The sequence below is a fragment of the Etheostoma cragini genome, chromosome 1, assembly GCF_013103735.1.
Source record: "Etheostoma cragini isolate CJK2018 chromosome 1, CSU_Ecrag_1.0, whole genome shotgun sequence".
Classification (NCBI taxonomy): domain Eukaryota; kingdom Metazoa; phylum Chordata; class Actinopteri; order Perciformes; family Percidae; genus Etheostoma; species Etheostoma cragini.
The window spans coordinates 14,487,988-14,507,143 of NC_048407.1; the positions used below are offsets into that span (position 1 = coordinate 14,487,988).

The 19,156-nt window shown below is 37.2% G+C and overlaps 1 protein-coding gene across 7 annotated transcripts in view; it reads left to right on the forward strand.

Annotated features, from left to right (window-relative positions):
- The window catches only part of LOC117942269 (protein diaphanous homolog 3-like), a 166,691-nt gene that overhangs the window by 44,207 nt on the left and 103,328 nt on the right, over nt 1-19,156 (forward strand). For 5 of the 7 annotated variants that reach the window (XM_034867767.1, XM_034867701.1, XM_034868086.1 and 2 more), the window contains 4 exons: nt 420-524; nt 2,361-2,675; nt 5,861-5,975; nt 14,891-14,899. In XM_034867767.1, the coding sequence (XP_034723658.1) occupies nt 420-524; nt 2,361-2,675; nt 5,861-5,975; nt 14,891-14,899 (544 nt within the window). The remainder of the gene's footprint in view (nt 1-419; nt 525-2,360; nt 2,676-5,860; nt 5,976-14,890; nt 14,900-19,156) is intronic. The other 2 variants (XM_034868004.1, XM_034868169.1) reach the window with 1 other exon arrangement.

Genomic DNA, 19,156 nt, shown 5'->3' on the forward strand with positions numbered 1-19,156 from the left:
TAGGTTAAATAGGAGTTTTCAAATGTATCGTACTACAACAAGTTTCAGCAAGAACAGTGATGTTTTTGTCATAACACACACACAATCAGACCCATACGTGGTTGTGAAACGTGAGGTCAGAAGAATTGGCTGCTGTGATTATTTTAAGTCAGGACAGCAGCAGGTTGTAGATCCTGATTAGAAGGATGGCTCACTGATTGGCGTGTGTATGGAACTAAAAGGTTTTCTTAACGAATGGATATTGAAATTGACTAGATAAATGAAGGCAATCAAGGTAAACTGTATGTTGATTTTATAAAGTATTTACGCCATTAAGCTTAAACAATTTAATCAATACTGATTATGTTAATTCGTTGTTAACATTCATTTAATATCAGCGTGTGTTTCTGTGTAATTTGGATACATGTTTCTCGTTTAAGTTTGATGAAGAGTTTCTAAGCAGACAGGAGGCACAAGCTCAGCTGGTTAAGTGTGATGAACAAATAGCTGAACTCCAAGCAGAGCTGCAGGCCTTCAGGTCCCAGGTAAATGACCTATTTGTTTTCACTGTCATTTATTTGTTGTAAATTGTGTTAATTCTTTAAGGTGATGTTACAAAACACTACATTTGATAACTCCACAAACCTAAAATCTATACATTTTTTTGTATGTTCTTGTTATTTTGGGGTGCTGCCAAGATGGTGGTGGGGGCTTTCTCCACTGGAGCTTGCATTTTGGGTTGACATGGAGGCTCTACTGGCTGGCTGACACTAAGTCTAATGAGAACGCTGTCAAGGCCTCCATGTTGGCCATTTCTGATTCTCTGATCTTATCCCATAAGAGGAAATTGTTCTAAAGGCAATTTATTCTGACAAGCCCCTTCACTACTGGACCTTTCACTTTAACGCCCCCCCCCCCCCAACACTCTGGAGAGTTGTTCCCTCGCCCTGGCACTGCAAGATAACTACACATTCAGAGAAAAGAAGAAAAGTTCATTTTTATTTTCCTGATAATTTTTCAATTTCAGTTTGCAAACACGTAATGAATACTCAAATAGTACCTTGGTTCAAATGACAGTGGTACACGTAGCCAATGCAGGTACACACACACACACACACACACAATCACACACAATCTGACTGTCAGTCTAATGCTCACCAACGCACACACTTGTTAATTCAGCAAAGAAGTTCTTTCCTCTAGAGGCAGTGGCAGAGTACATGCCCAGGGCTGACCTTTAGTGTGAGTCTTTAATCTAAAACTGGTGCATGGATCAATAAGCCATTTTCTCTGTATGATACAATTTACGAAACTTTGTAGCACCGGTTATACCATTTGATTTTAAGTATTTTGGGAAGAAAAAAAAAATCATTGTGGGTAGGTTCTGGACAGACTTTGGCTCTGTGAGCATTTGGCCTCTACTGGTACACCTCCGTTATCCTTAGAACAATGGTATTAGAGAGGAAAGCATACGTGGCTGCACACTTGGCAGTTGCTGTAATTTGTTTTAGTTTTCTCCAGTGTCAGGTTTTTTTTTTTTTTTCTTTACAATATGAGTTCACTGTTCATTTTATTTACCTGGTGACAGGTTTCTTGAGCACTGTTCCCCACTCTGCAAAAGAACCCCCTTAAAGTAATCCTCAAACTGTTCTGTAGTAAGTAATATTTGCTGTAACCAAGCTAAAAGAATAAAAAATATGCCAATGAGGCAAGCAAGAAGAATACTTTATGACCTCAGTGATTTGAAAAAGAAGAAAAAAATTCAGTTAAAAGGCAATTTAGGGTATTGGCTAGCTTATTTGATTTGTATTTACTACCATATATATATATATATATATATATATATATATATATATATATATATATATATATATATATATATATATATATATATATATATATATATATATATATATATATATATATATATATATATATATACACACACACACACACACACAATTACAGTTGTGTAACAGTTACATAAACACCTGTCTAGTACAACCATAGTGTTAGTTTTATTATTATGAATAAATGAATAGACTGAAGAGACCAAAATCAAGAATTACTTGATTTTAGTAACTTGTATTATCCCCAGTATAGTGACTATGCCTTCATTAATTGTTTCAAATAGTTATGGATGTCAGTAGATTTCTCTGGAGCCTTTTTATGATGCTTTGGTTCCATGGACAATATGTTCCATTATAATAAACTGGGAATTTGTGTTTGATAACAGTTATATAATTTGTCAACCGTGTATTAAAATACCTGTCTCCAGGGAAACTCAATTGTGCTTCTTCATTCTGGGCATTTATTTGCTAATGTTGTTGTTACAAGATGTTTCCCCACAAACATTGTGTTCTTTCTCCCTGCCTTTCCAGTTTGGAGCTGTACCTGTGGGTCTGTCCTCTGCCCATGTTGGACAGACGTCATCGTCCCCAGCTTTCCCTTCTGGGCCTCCACCCCCAGTTGTAGCAGCTGGACTGCCAGCTCCCCCTCCTCCGCCACCTTTGCCTGGTTGTCATGCCCCACCTCCCCCACCTGGAGTGCCTCCTCCATTTGGTGCCCCCCCTCCACCCCCTCTAGGGTTTGGGGGTGGTCTAGGCTCCCCTACCCACCATGCACTGCCTTATGGCCTCAGACCTAAGAAGGATTTCAAGCCTGAGACTTCCATGAAACGTCTCAACTGGTCCAAGGTATTACACCGCAAGGTGTTTTTATATTTAAACACTTCTTTTTCATACAATGCAGTCAAATTTACTACTAGCTAAAGTCTCAAAAAATCCAATGGAGTCCAATTAACACCGACAAAAGTGAACAAAATTTAACCTTTAATTTTTTACAAATTATTCTTTTTTTATTAGTTATTCCTAGACTATTTCAGTACATGAAGAGGCTTGTCTTCTAACTGATAACTGGTAGTTTTACATATTGCTTTAATGAGTGATCTACAGTATGAAGAGAAATATTAGAAATGTTTTCCCACTGTGCTGGATTATGGTTAACAACAAGTTTAGGACAAGAAACTTAAAATTTAGGACAGGTATTTATAGTGTCCCTTTTCTCTGGTCTTTGTTCCTTTGTTTCTGATGTTCATTGGCAGCACCAGAACAGTACAGATGTTTTTCTAAGAATGAAACAACAACTTCCTACCTCTTTGCCAAGCAAGTAATTACTGAAAATAACATTGAAAATAACAGATGATCAGATGCTGTTGTCAAAACAGCAAGAGTGGTACCTGTACAGATGTTGTTCTCTGCAGAGCAATTTTAGTTCACACCACAAGTGATATTAGTTTGTGGTTTGATTAATAATTTATTCTCAGATGGACATCGGTACAGGTGTTCAGCAAACTAAACCATATGCTTGAATTTCCAAAGTGAATTGAGGAGGACCTATACTATGGCACAGCTGTATGAATCCCCCACATATGGTTATGTTGGGGACAAAGCTGCTCGGAAACTTTTTCAGTAACAGGACTTTAAACTTTGAACTGTTGCTGAGGGGCTTGGACAGTTTTAAAGAATAGCGACTAAACATCAATGATTAAAGCTCAGTGACAAAACTATTTTTGACTGAAAGATGGACCCCCAAACAACCGAGCAGCACCAGCAGCAAAGCACTGGCATGCTATTGGCGTTTCACTTTCTCATAAGTACTGTGTTAGCAAAGAGTTGTCAGCTTACATTTATAGAAAACAGGGCCACATGGGCATCCCATTAGTGCCAAGTTTCACCTGACCCAATTGGAACCTTAAAGTCCTGGTGAGTCTGTCACACCAGAGAAAAAGTTTATCAAACATCCAGCCAAATCTAAATGATACAATAGCAATATAAAAGCATGTATAAAAAATTAGTTTTTATAATTGAGAAAAAATAAATAAAATAAAAATCTGAGACTCTGGGGGCAGGTCCGCAGTAGGCACTGCTAAATAATTGTAGTTGTTGTATTAATGTGCATAAAGAAGCCAAGCAAAGATGACAAATGACAAATTAGACATCCATGTAATGTGTTACAAAAAGTTAGATTTTGTTTCCATCATCTACACTTTCAAAATAACCGAAAACAAAAAAATGGCATCAAAAGTTTTGGCACCCTGCAGAGTTAATATCTTGGACATGCCAAAGGTTTTGACACAGCTTCTCATTCAATGCGTTTTCTTTGTTTTCATGACTATTTACATTTTAGATGATCACTGAATGCATCAAAACACATGGAATTATGTACTTAACAAAAAAGTGTGAAACAACTAAGAACATGTTTTCTATTCTAGTTTCTTCCAAGTAGCCACCCTTTGCTTTTTAATAGCGGTGCAAACCCTTGGTGTTCTCTCAATGAGCTTCATGAGCTAGTCACCTGAAATGGTCTTCACTTCACATGTGTGCCTTCTCAGGGTTAAGAGGAATTTCTCCACCCTGTGACCCTTTGCTGAATGTCCATCTCCCACTCTCTCCTTTCATGTCATCAGCTGTCCTGTCAATAAAGGTCTAAAAATGCCCCAAAAAATAATCTGAAAAAAATGAAATAAAAATTAGATAGCAACCCACTTTACTGTCAGCTGCTTAACGATCATCTGGAACATTTTCTTAAAATAGCACTGTCATTTCTTTTGGCAATTTTCACTTTAATTGGCAGGTAAACCGATGTAACTAGGGCTGCACAATATTTTGTTTGTTTATTGTCAACGCACTTACATATCGCAAAAGACTGCAACATATTGCGATTGATACCCAGAGTTTTTTGTTGTTGTTGGTGAAAGTAGAAAACAGCACTAAAATGGAGCTGTCAATCTTTTTTTTCTTTTTTTTTATCTTGTAACCATAGTTATCACAATATGGACTAGTGCAGTATCCAAATCGCAAGGGGCGCAATATTTTTTAATGGCAAAATGTATGTGTCCAATTCATTCTGAATTAAGTATTGCGGTAAGTATTGCAGATTTTTAAAATCGTTAGCTACAAACTAAATAAAACATATTTGTTTGGTGCATATCTGCAAAAATGACACTACATTCATTTACATTTTTTTTTAACGTTAATAATGATCCCTTATATATTGTGAATCATATCACATATCCCATAAAGTGCAGCCCTACCCTAGTTTTAACTTTAATATAAGACGAGTTTGGACTTTTATATTTCATTATGTTTACAACAGCAGATGTTGACAAATAGCAATCCACCTGGCAGCGAGGATGACGAGCCGGTAGAACCACAGCATGATAGTGACTATAGTGACAGTAAACTGCAGCTCCAGCCTAGTGAGTAGTAACCTAGCCTAAGCCCAAACCACTCCTAGGACTGACACAGTTAATGCAAACTGAAGCACTCAGATTGTGTTACGCTGTCGAAAGTGCGGCTCGGGACGCATGCTCCTATTTTTGTCCATGTGTCTCTTTGTGGACACTGCTGAAGTTGTGCAGAAATCAACAGACACTGTATTTTTACTACAAATAACTTAACCAGCCTAATTGGTATTAGAAATAGGCCTTTCATTTTTATTTTTTTTAAGGGAAATTTCATTTGGTTTGATTTAAAAGATGTTAAAAACAACCTACCCTGGTTTATTCAGTGTGTTTTTAATATAATTATTTTCAAATGAAACGATTTTCTTTATAAAAACAAGATTTGTCTTCAAAAAATATTTATCCAAACATTAGTCTTGAAAAAGAGGGGTCGTCTTGTAATCGGGTCAATGTCGTATTTACTTTGGTAAATTCAATAATAGTAAATTGAAGTAGTGTTTTGTAGCTTTAGTATGTGACTAATATCTGATTCATATTTGTTTTCTTTATATTGACATCTCCCTCTCTAGCCTCTTTACAGTAATCTGTAAAATACTGAACCACGGGACTAACTGATCTGTGGATGTCTGTTTTCAGATCCGTCCCCAGGAAATGTCAGATGGCTGTTTCTGGGTGCGGGCTGATGAGAACCAATATGCAAAACCAGAGTTACTTTGCAGAGTTGCTCTCACTTTTTGTTCACAGAGAACAGGTCAGACTCTCACTACACTTCTTTTCTACTTAATTTATTCATGCATTCGTTTATCTACCTGACTTCTGCACTTGTATTCTGAGAGGACTTTGTTGTTTTATGTTTTTAACTTATTTTTACATAATATATTTCTAAGGCAATGTGCTTTATTTTCACCTTTCAGGACATTTCCAAACATTTCTTTTCGTACATAATTCCGCAGAGTTTGTGTACTCAGAACCTACTTTTTTTCTCTCACTTACTCCTCGGTCTCCCTGCGCATACTTTCTGGCTCATGACTGTGGCATATTGGCGTGTTTTTCAGTGTGGTGCTGGAGAGATGGGTTTCTTAGTTGAAGTGGAGTGGTAAAACAAGGAAGGTGGATGTGTTTCTGTTTTTGTGTTGTGTGTGCATGCATGCATGGATCTACGAGAGTAATTGGCTATGCGTCTTCATTGAAGAGGAATTGTGTGAAAAAGATACAGGCAACTGTGGCAAGTGTGTGAGTGCTAATATCAACCCTCTAGCTACTGTTAGCAAACAAACTGCTTTTTATCAACTTGAATTGATTTGGTCCAATTTCCTTTGCTGTTATAAGCGTAGGAGGAGATCTTATGAAAGCTAAATGAACTAGAAGGCAGATTTCTTTTCAAAGCCTCATTCATTTAAAGTTTGCCAATACCATTCCTTAATATCTTTATATTTATGCTTTTAGTCATAATACATTTATATGAACACAGGAACAACAGTATTAAAATAATGCCTAAGTCCATCTGAATAGACGGCATGTGTAGTGTCTCTTAGAGCTCCCGTCTTCCTCCCTTTTCAGCAGTTTTAGTACCGTCTCAAAAATATCACTTAGCAGTCAGCAAATCCTTGCTAAATCGGAGTCCCCAAGGTTGCCATGTTGTTTTGGATTTTGTTGGGCTATTTTGACTATTCCCAGTGGTAATGCTGCATGATAAGACACCATACAGTTACATCTTTACACATTAGTATGGCTGGCAAGATCTGGAATATTCATGTACAAGGTTGTTGGAATGATTAAAGCCAGTGCAGGATGTATGAGATGTTATCGGTCTTGTCCTCTCCTGCGCTTGGTTTATTAGTCCCTTCTCTGATGATTTATTCACTTGGCTTGTGTTTTCTTTCTTGTCTTGTCACTGACTCAGCTAGTGTATGCCAATTTGAATTATTCATCCAGGTGTTATCTACCTGTCACAACTCTATGCTGCTCCTCTCACGGCACACAAGACCCCCACTACACACTAGTACACCCTTGTTCCCTACCGTCAAGGTGTTGAATAATGGAGGCAATCTAAATGGCAAACAGGTAGACAGTTAAGTGTTCTCTGGAGAGGACAAAGGAAGGATGTCCACCAGCAGACAATTTTACTTCTCTGCTAGGGTAAAGACCCCGAGACACACACGCACGCACACACACACACACACACACACACACCATTTTTATTTTACAGTAACCCTGAAACACACTTGTTATAATATGGAAGGAAGCACACAAAAGCTCTGAAACACATTTTGAAAAAGTCAAACCTTTCTCATGGTTTGAGTCCATTCTCTTAGTTTTGTTTCTCCCTGCTTCCTCCCATCCCAATGGAGGTTGTAAAACAGCATGACTGGTGGGTTAAGCTCTTTAACCCTGTTGGTACTGCTGCTGTCTATCAGTAAGAGTACATGTATGCATACATGCATATGGGGTTGTCATTTCATTAACTCAGACATGTAGCATCATGTTTCATCTAACTGAAGAGCAGCAGCATCTGGATCAGCATTAAACATTAAAAAGGACACAGTATGAAACAACATTCACTCAGTTTTTCTTATTAAATATTCATTTATTTCCCTTGAAACAACCTTATTCTTTTGTGATGTTGTGCGAGAATGCCTGCCATCCTGTGCACAAACTGCTGAGTTTGGATGGGGACTTGGGACAGTTTGTTTTGAGACCATAACTGTTGTATTTTTGGCAAACCTCCCCTTAATCAAGTGTAAATAAAATACAGTGATTTTTAAAAATATTTTTCAAAGTGTTAAGAGACAGCTGGGACTTCACGTTTCACCAGAATTTATAGTACTGCATTGGGAGGATTGAAACTCACATTTATTTGACTAAGTAGACATTATATTCACATCGGTAATACACTTTTTTTGCTTGTCTCTCAAGCCTCTGCTCATTAGCTGTAAACCTTTAATACAAATGTCCCGTCCTAATCAATAAAAATCAATGCAACCTTTCAATTAGGGACAAAACAGTGGGAAGATGTTACTCTGTAATGTGTGTAAGGTGGGTAAGGTCTCTTTAGTCTAATGGAGCAATTGTTAAGTAGTTTTAAGCGCATGAGAGACGAGAGCCAATTTTGTATGTTAGAGAGAGTCAAAAGAAGTAACTGGAATGGAAATGTATACGTTGTGGTGTTGATTTATTATGTAGTCATTTAAAAGGTTGTTTCTATTGGGTTCCTACCCTACACGTGTTCTCTCATTCTCTTAGCTTGCCTTTTACATGTCACAGAATCACACATTACTTCCACGCAGTGTATATTTTCTTTGACAAACTATTTTGCAAGGTTATTCTTTACTTGTCTTCTCATAATGTGATTCCCAAATCTTTAAGATGAAAAACAACTGATGGTCAACATCAGTTCCTTTTATTGACCCAACCAAAATAACCCTTAATTATTGGGCCTGAACAGAGCAGCACAGATCAATCGATCTCGTTTGTAAATTGCGTTTCAAATCCATCAGAAAGAGTCAGTTAACTAAAACAAAATGCAGGTGGGTCCACTAAAATGTAGGTGATTTTTGGTCAAGCTTTTTTTTGTGAATATTTATTATATTACACCCTAAAATTAAGAGAAAGAGAGAGATTGTAATGCAGACTGAGGGACTCCTTACATTTCTTTATTTTGATGTTTTTGAGTTTCCTCTGTACGTTGTCCATTTTAGAAACCTCTCTTTGGTTGTTTTCAGCTTTAGAGTAATTGTATCACCTTGACACAGCCGTGTCCTCTTTCAGCTTCTTTTAGATGGTTTCTTCTTCCTCTACCCTTAGTACTTCCGGGCATGCAACACTTAAAGAGTTAACTAAATGTTCTTGACTAAAGCTAATTGACTCTAAACAAAAACAATCCTTTAGATGTCGTATAATGATGAAAAATCTTTGCATCCTTATATTGTTGCCCTTTTATTACCAAGAACGATAACCTCAGCACTTAACTACACCTCAAATGATTCTACTCAATGTATAATTGTGTATTTGGAGTCATTAGTGATTTCTGGACTGCTTCCACTGCCTCCGCATGCTTTACATCCATTCCAATCAACAGCTTTATTGGTCTAGCGATGACTTTCACCTGTGCTGAAAGTTTGATGCCTCCAATAAGTGTGTGCATCAGCAAATGCCCTGTTTTCATCATTTACACAGCAGACAACTGGGGGATAAGACTTGTGTTGTTGGTTTTCTAACACGGAGACACAAAATAAAACCGTTAACTTGTTGTTTAACAAACAGGAAGAAGTACCACTTTGGAAAGACTGCGTGGCACATGCGTTTTAGACAAAAGCATGCCATGTGTACATGCTTAGCAAAATAGTAATTTATTGTTATAGTAATTTATTGTGGAGTAGTATAGCAGATGTCTGCACATTTGGCAACTGGTTCTATATTCTTTAACCATTTAAATTCCAATTATTTTTCTTCAAGTTACAATGGAAGGACATGTATATGTCAACTCACATTTTATGTAGAATTCAATAAAAAAAGCAATTAGGCTCAGTGAGAGAGTTCATTTTAGTGGGTCAATGCTGTGGTTGCATTGTTGGAATTTTGTGAATTTATGCAAGTTTTTTTCCAAATGACCTTTAGAGATTTACAACGGGTACCGAAAATGAAATGAACACAAGAAACTCAATTGCCAATTGAACCAACAGTTCAGTACTCTGCCAGTTTATCTTGGACTGCAAAGGTAGCTGCACTATGACTCAAGGCAGCACTCAGCATTTTAGTTGATTTATGTAATTTAGTACAACTTGAAAAGTATCCAATACGTAATTATGCAGTGTCTAGTAGTCAGAAATGTTGGAAATGAAATGGCAGTCAGCCCAAACAAAGGGTGTCACTGCAGTTTTGACTTGTTTGGTTTACTGGATAATACTATACTGCTATTAACCACACTATTGTCCGGTTAACTTGTTACGTTAACTCTTAACTTTGTCCTTGGTTGCTCATGTGGTGTGTGTAGTTTACTCTTACTCTTGTTCTGGCTATATACCTCATATTATGTTTTACTTCCATATTTATTTGCACTTAAATTTTTTTTAGCTGCTGCAACACCTGCATTTGTCACATGGGGATCAATAAAGTCTTATCTTGTTAAAAAATACGTATAGTTACATATGTAATCAGGTGCTTTTTGCTTCCATGTACAGCCATTATAACACATGCACACACATGTACCTGGTTCAGTACATGCTGCAAGGAAAAACCCTGCAGGAGAGACAGGGAATATATATCAAGTCTAATTGTGACCTGCCACAGTAAATCGATGCTGGTGGCCAGATTGGATTGTATATTGCCGCAGGATTTCCTATTTCCTCACTCATTAAAAAGAAAGGCACTCTTCCCGTGTTGTTAATTATGACACCCATCCTGTGCACAAATAAAAGGACTGTCTGGGTGTGCACGCCCACTCAAGTGCTCTTTTCATTATTGCCTACGTGCATTAACAGACACAAACACACTCAAGTTTACATCAGACGGAGACTTTTATACCGTTTTTTACAAAAAAACAACACATCTCAAGATTTTACAGCTGTAGAGGATGGATTTTGAGGCCAAGACAAAATTCTGAATTTATCATAGAAATAATTAACTCCATATTTTCTTATTCAATATTCTTATTAAACCATATACTAAAGCCCGCCCTCTGGTGGACAAACTATGCAACGCAAACACTCATAACACTGTTGACCGTACTTTTTTTTATTTTTTTTTATTTTTTTATGAAATACTCATCAGAATATGTAAAATATAATGTACGCTTACCATTTTATGAGTGTTGGTGTTACATAGTTTCCATCCACCAGACGGCACTCTAAAACGTTCTTTTTGGCAACAATGTTTGTGATATAACCAGCGTTTCACAAAATGCTCTTTGCTCTGCTTCACTAAGAATATGTGCCTTGTCTATTTTCTTGGAAATAGCTTAATCTTACCAAGTATATTCAATTGATTTCTAGCAAAAGAATCGACACTTAATACAAGATACAATCACCTAATTACTTAAGTTATGTTTCAGTGCGATATAGGGACTTGTTTTTAGATGCTTCTTAAATATCTGAAGTAAAAGAGTCTTAAACATGTTGTCTTGATCCGTATCGCAGATGATAAAAGCTTTTTTTGACTTCTTATAAGGGTTTTAAGCTTCTGTGTTATTTGTAAAAGATGGATCATCTTATTTAAAAGCACCACTATGTAACTTTTCCGTCTTCGGTCCACCTACAGGTTGTCTCATTGGAAGGGAGAAGTTTTATAGTATTGCTTTAATTAATCTTACCAATAGAATTTGTAGTTGTCCCATTGACAGATTGTTTTTACTCATTACAAGCAAAGAACACCTTGTAATAAATGTTTTCTTCAGTTATTTTTGAAGTGGCCTTTTTCAAGTGCACACAGAGCAGATCGAGCCAGGCAGTATATAGGAAAGTGAAAGCCCCGCGTAGGGCATTTCTCCGTTCCAGTCAACAATTGACCAATTTTACTCCTCTGCTTTTTGTTTTTTAATCACACTTAGAGCTGTCAGTTGGGTCTCCCTTGTTTTCTCTTCCCTTGAGACTTCCATGTTAGGTCCTGTCTTGTTACATTGGTTTTGAAGTTTCGTTTTACCAACTAGCATATTTTTCCACACACTTTGCTGCTCTGCTGTGGAGTTGTAATACCATGCAATCCTGTAAAATAGCCAACTGTGGTTACAAGTACAAACTAGCTGTGAATCATTGATTTGGTCAGAGGTTCAACAGACTTATATCTTTCAACTCATAGATGTCATTGCAAAAATGCTCCCCCCCATACAAGATCTAGTGTGAAATTGCTTTAAAGTGCTCCTTAACTGACAGCTCAGACAGGAAATCTAACTAATGCCTTACTTTTCTTTTGGCTCACTTTCTACTTTTCCATTCCTGTCTGCTTTCTCTTGCAACACAGCTGCTGTTCTGTGAGAGTTGATGAATGCAAGTGGACAGCTTGCTTTGTGTAAGATAAAATGTGTCTTTCTCCGCTTGCACTCACAAAATAATACAATATCCCATCAACTCTTCAAAGCATGAGAAATAAGAGGCTTAGAATGAGTAGAGGAAATAATAATAATAATGTTTACTTTATTAGTCCCGCAAGGGGAAATTACAAGTTGTTATTACACACATTAAACACAGGCATGATTTAGACATATATGCTAAATGCACTAAATAGGGAGATGTCAGAGTGAGGGGGCTGCCCATGGACAGGCACCCTGAGCACTGAGTTCAGGAGGTGAACAGGCACGTCTTCAGCTACCAGTCCAACATATTTTGGTCCATGTGGGGACTTGAACAGGGGACCCTCCGGTTCCTAACCCATCCACCTACTGACTGAGCTACTGCCACCCCCAATGTCAGAAACTCCTCCAGCCCTTCACTATTTCGCATGCTAACCCTTTTGAGGTGAACAATTTCAGGCATATTGGAAGGCACAAGTTTGACAAAACCTTTTTCTCTCAAAAGGTACTCAGACTTCCTGAGAGAGGAGAAATTAGATTTAATAGAGCCACCACTGCGGATGCTGCTACCGCTGCTTGTGCTTTTTGAAAAAGTGGTCTTCTGACCATTCAGGAATTCTTTTAAAGTCACTTATTAAGGCAGGACTTGTATAATTTTTTGGTAAACTAATTGCAATAGTTATTATAATATCTACTGGTTTTGCCATTAAATAACTACCATAACTTATGCGCACACATATATGTTTCTTAATTCCTCTGACCTTACCATACAGTCTGTCCCCGCTTCTTTCTCTCTACACTTCCTGCCGGGGCCTGCTCTGTTCAGGCTGATGGAACTCTAGGCATATACAGTTCTAGATCTGCCTTCTGGCTTCCTGAGATGTTGTTGTCTTCTTGTAGTATACAGCTGAAGGTTGTATTAGTTTATTTCATACAGAATCCATCTCATATCTTCTGGGGCAATTTTCCCATAAAACATAGACAATGACTTGTAACCCTTGACAAATATGGCAGTCTAGGACAATATTTATGTGTTATTGTTTGTTGCCTTTCTTTTCCCAACACAGGAACGATTTTATTATGCATACGAGCACCGGTCTTGTTTCGGGAGTTGTTATCCGTCACACGTTCACTCACAAATGCTGGGTCCTTGTCTACTTTTATAAAGACAGGGCGCTTGCGCACATCATTTGGGTTCTCATTTATAAACCACTGAAAACATAGATTAAATCAAATTGTAAATAAAAATAGAATTGTCTTATTTTTTTAATACAAACCCTTCTACACACTAAACTGTTCTATCGCGAGCTATAATCAGCCTTTAGAAACCTAAGAGGGCAGAACCAAATTAATGGTTACATTTCTATCTACAAGCTGAATTCTTTTTTAGTTGCATTAGGCTATAAAAGAAATTTTGAAAAGAAAAGACAATTTGGGGGTATTCATGCTTCAACAATATTTCTGACTAATTCTCTGATTGACACAAAAGAAGCTCACTGTAGCTTAGAGTTTAATTTGACAGCTATGAACAACAGCTTTCTTGTTTCGGGTCATACCAAAAGTCACCTTTGTTTTATCTCTTTGCTGTCATCTCTCTACTGTCTGTAATAAAAGCAAATAAATACCCAAATCATTACATTAACATCCAGCTGAATAAACTACATATAGCATATGATATACATATGGGCTGGGGATCACCAATGATGGGCACTGATCACTTAGTAGTAATCATTACATGCATGAGTGAGGGTCGTTTTTATTGTGATTAATAATCACATATTATGAATTTAGTATAGTTAATGATGTTCCAATCACTGCCTTTGAACTCTAAGCTTGAACATGATCCCTTGACATCTAAGGGCTTTAATTGTAGTCTTTGTGCCTACTGGCTCATAAGCTGAGGGTGGAGCCTGAGAGCGTAGAGAGGAGTCCTCCTTCTAAGAGCTTCATCAAGGAACTTCAAAAGAGAGAGACCCGAAAAAGGCGTAAGCTGCAGCAATATTGTAATTCATTGTAACAAATTGTCTGCTGCCCCGTGTAGTGAGGAAGAGTGAAGTGACTACAAAAATCTGCATTTTTATTGTTATGTCTTAACTTTCATGAAAGCACACATACTTTTCTGCTTATAGGAGTGTGTGTTTTTTTTCTACTTTATTTTTTTTAAATATTTAAGCTCATGAGGACTTGGGCAGTGGATTTTATTTTGGTAGAAAATAATCACACGCATCAAAGAATTTCATGTCATCGAGAAAATAGTTTTATGTGTTTCAAGCTTGTGACATACTTTTTTACAAATACAACTCCCAATATACAGTCTCATTTCTCCATCCTTTCAGATCCTATTCTACACACACAAGTAACACATGTTTTTTGATAGTGAGAAACTGTAACTCTGCTCTGTTTCTGCTTTTGACAAGTCCGTTATTGTGGAAAAAACTTTTTCTCTTAATGCTCTTAGGACTAACATACGTATTGCAATGCGTCTCTCTGTTGAAAAAAAAAAAGTCTGAAATAATGCTTACTTCAAAAAAAACTAACAGATTTTCTTATTTCTCCCATTTGCTCCATCTCTGTTTCTCTTCCCTTCTCTTGCTTTTTCTTCATTTTGCTCTTGTAATTTCTGCTTGGCTGCATGATCTGCCTTCATATTTGCTTTGGAACAGAAACTAAAGGTGAGTGTTTTTTTGTTTCACTCAGTTTACAGTAGCAGTTTTAGTTGTCTCCATACTTAAATTTCAGATTTTGTGAATTGTAACCTAATGGCGTTTTTCCATTAATGGTACCTGCTCAACTTGACTCGGCCGTGGTGCCCCGTCCTCCTTGTTACTTTGCAGATTAGTTACGCCTCATGTGTGAGGCGAGTGTGGCTGGTTGTCATAGCAGGAAACTGCCGTGACCAAACGCAACACACACACAGAACGCCGAAGGTGTGTTTCTTTTGATTCTTGGCATGGGGCTTTTTCCACAGCCAGAAGATACATTTAGTTTCAAAAGAAGCTGGAGGCAGAAAAAAAAACAAAACAAAACAAACGCTATTACTATTTAAATACCGCAGGTTTGTTCAGGAGACCCCCCTGGCTGTCGCTAGGGATGACGATGCAGTGAATAGTGATGGTTCTCTCCGACCAATCAGTAGTCTGCAGGTTTTCACGTCACCTTTTGGTATCGCCTCAGCGTGCTTGGAGCCTCGACTGAGGTGGTACTAAGAAAAAGTACCTGTTAGCAGGTACCAGGGACTCTTTTTTTTTGTTATGGAAAACCTAAAAAGGCGAGTAGATTCAAGGCAAGTCAAGGAGGTACCATTCAGCGGCAATAAGAAATAACTTTTGTCTTATTTTTTTAAACTAGCTATTAAGAATGGCTTAACCCCTTCTGGTAATTTGTACTGAAATTATTGGATTTTTACAAAAGTACATGACAGTGACCTGATGGTATTTGTGTGCAGTATTCAAAATAATAATAATTAGAAAATACTCCATATTAGCAGACATTGGTTGCATTCAAATATTCGCGTGTGAAAATAGGCCCTCAGTCTGACCTGGCTGTACTATCAGACCGATCTACAGTTCATGACTGCTAAACATTGACACATTGATTCAATTCACCTTGCATTTTGTTATTTTGTGATTTAAATCAGCTGGAGCATTCATCCCGTTAGCTCTGAACAGGAGTGTTTGAGGTTTATAAGATTTTGTGGCACATGGATGGACTTCATTTCACAAAGTAGCTCAAAGCTTTATTTCTTTCACGTCTGACCTGACATTGCCTTAACTCCTTTAACAAGGAGTGTGTGGGCTGTGTTCAGATTTTGTACTGACAGGAAGCTCAGAATTAGGAATTTATTTTTTTGAAATAGGTGATTGTGTTGGTGGCCTTGCCGTAAGCTTTTGTGAAGCAGATTAATAGTAATTAATGACATTTCTGTTTCTTTCCTTTTGTGTGATTATACCTGCTGAGGTTAATGCCATCGCCTTAAATCAAAAAGCATAAGGCTAGTTATGATTCAATAAAGATAACATCAATTCTGTCTTTTCTCTGATGTGATGATACTCAGATCTTTAGAATTGGTAACATTGGTTACCAAATTACCATTGCTGGTTTGAATAATTAAATGCTGCTCTGGAATATTTTCAGTCAATCTGAAGCTCATCTGCTCAAACATTCAATTTTGGCTATAGGCCTCTTGGTACCTCCTCCTCCTGTTTCACGTATTGCCACAGCAACCGGAACCACCGGGTTATTGGATCCATCCAAACTGACCCTTTTAAGATTTTCTAAAAATTTAACTTGTTGTTGACCACATTCATTTAAGTGAAACTTAAAATACCAGTATTACCAACAAGGAAAATACCAGTATTTAAACGGAACATTTAGACACATTGAAATTGTTTTGTGATAAAGTCTTACAATTTGACACAACCATACAATTTACATTTGAATTATGATGTTCACAGAGCATCTCACACACAAGTGTTTCCCCATTTGGAATGGCTGTGGTGTCACAGTAATTAACTATTTGCTATATCATAGGACTGATTACTTCTTTGATCCATACAGTTTGACCGAAAATGTTAATGAAAAGCAAAAGCAAAAAAAACAAACGGGTAAAAGTAGCGCGTGGACGCTCAGAGAGGACACTGACAGCTTTCCGAAGTTTCAGCCGTTTCTTTGATCTCACCGATCGCCTCCAGACAAGCTTTTTTAGAACATCGGTGCCAATAGATGGAGATAAAACATGTATAGCAGAGCTTTCCTGTGGGTGTTTGTATGAAGAAAGGGTAAAAACAAAATCATAGCATGTTTTTAGAGACCCAGTGTCTCTAAAAACATGCTATGATTTCCAGGTGGGAAATGAGGAATATGTGGAGCCTGTCTCGCATTTCACTGTACTACTAGTCATGTCTCGTCTTTTGTTTTTGTTCAGGAGCAGTGAGGTTACTTTATGAAAGGCTAACATAAAGGGGCACCAATGGAAACAAACCAGTAGTGTGCCGCCACTCTTCCATTCGACCTCTCTTTTTTCAGTTTTTGTTCTGGAGTATTACCAAAATAAAAATGCAGCTCTTTGTGACTAAAATGAAACTTAAATGGAATGGAACCTGAATGGGTCTGCTTAAGTTATACGATTATAACTATACGATCAAATACCTTTTTTCCTCACTGTGTATGTATATATAAATATACATTCATTGGTGGTTTTGTTTAATTCATGGGACTTACTCCGGCCTTGGCCTTCATATGAAGAGTGTACTATACTTCTTGACTATTCATTGTATCTAACCAATATGTAGTATATTCAATCTCATTTTCTCTAATTTTCCTCATTTATCAAATGCTTTTTTGCATTTTGGCTCAACAAATATATAAGGCATAATTTCATTTTAAAAGGCTATTCAATTTGACCTTGTTTGTACTATTATTGCTGTGTATTGCATTATTTTACAGTTTCTTTCCCAAAACATCAATTCAGCTATATATTTTTTGCATCATGATGTAATAGTAACATAAACCACGGAGTGAAATTGTGTTTGAGAAAATTAGAGTGTTGCTGGAGTGCTTTGGGTAATGTCTGAAAGAAATGTGAGCTACTTTCTTCCTCGACTTGAATACAAAGGTTTTGGTCCTTTAATACCTGGGTCTATGTGCCAGTACCACATATGTATGGTATATATACTGTAAATATACAATATATATATTTACCATCCGCCCACTGTGACCTCAATACAGTACACATTTGCTTTTTAAGACCTTTGCTTTGGATCCAATTTATTTCTTACCACTAAAATGTCTTTTTTTAATATGTGGAGATGAATGTCCTTATCAAACGTACATCTTACTAAATGGACATATTTTGTCATACTACATTCATGCTCTAAGTAGAGGTATCTTAATTGACATCTGGAATAAACCAGCTATTTCTTTCCATCTGTCTTTCCATCTGTGTTTTATCATTAAAGGGCACAGGGATAGTCATTCATCGCCATAGTGCCGGGAAAATGAGCAACAACATGAAGAGAGCTGCCCTTTCCTGGGGCTTCTTTTTGGCTAATAAATAACATCCAATTAGATGAAACTCTCAAAGAACGCAAAACTAGTTTGCCATTTCTCTCCAGGATACAGGCATCTGCTAATAACCTACCTCTACTCCAAGAGTCACAAGATGAGAGACAGAAGGGTATAGAAACGGAAAAGGTCTTGGCAGATACAAGTGTTAAAATGGGAGAAATAAGTATTTCAATTGCTATTTTAGCAACTTCTTTTTTTGTGATTTTGCGATTGAAGGAGGCTTCAATTTATTGATGCAAACTGTAGTCTGTCTAAAATATGGATGTAGTCTCCGTGACATCACCCATAGTTTTCTAAAGAGCCAAAATGAAACTCAAAGTGGGCGTCTCCCGGTGGCTCCCTGGTTCAGCCCTGGAGGTTGCTGCATTTATCAACAGTGCATTCATCTGAACTGAGACATGCCATCATCCTGTGTGTGTGTGTGTGTGTGTGTGTGTGTGTGTGTGTACACCTAGTTTTATCCACAATTTAGAGACAATAGAAATATAATGATCAAAATAAGCTCTCAAAGTTATAATTTTATCTCAGTGAAAAAATGTAATTAGCAAATAGTGCTTGGAGGGTTGTACTTCAAATGTTGCTTACTGCTTATGACCTGTAGCAAATATACATTTCTGTTTACTATGTCCACCAGGATATGGGTAAGAAGTGTACATAAACAAATCTTTTGCTTACAGAAACAAGTAAAACGGACTAAGTGTTTGTCCTCTAATTTATTTAATGTACTTAAAGCTAACACTGCTTGTGGGAAACACTATGAACAAGTAATGCAGTTGCTATTGCTGGAGTACTACAACAACTCTATTATTTCCAGGTCTGTAATATTCCTATAATGAATAACAATCACAAAATCCCAATAATAT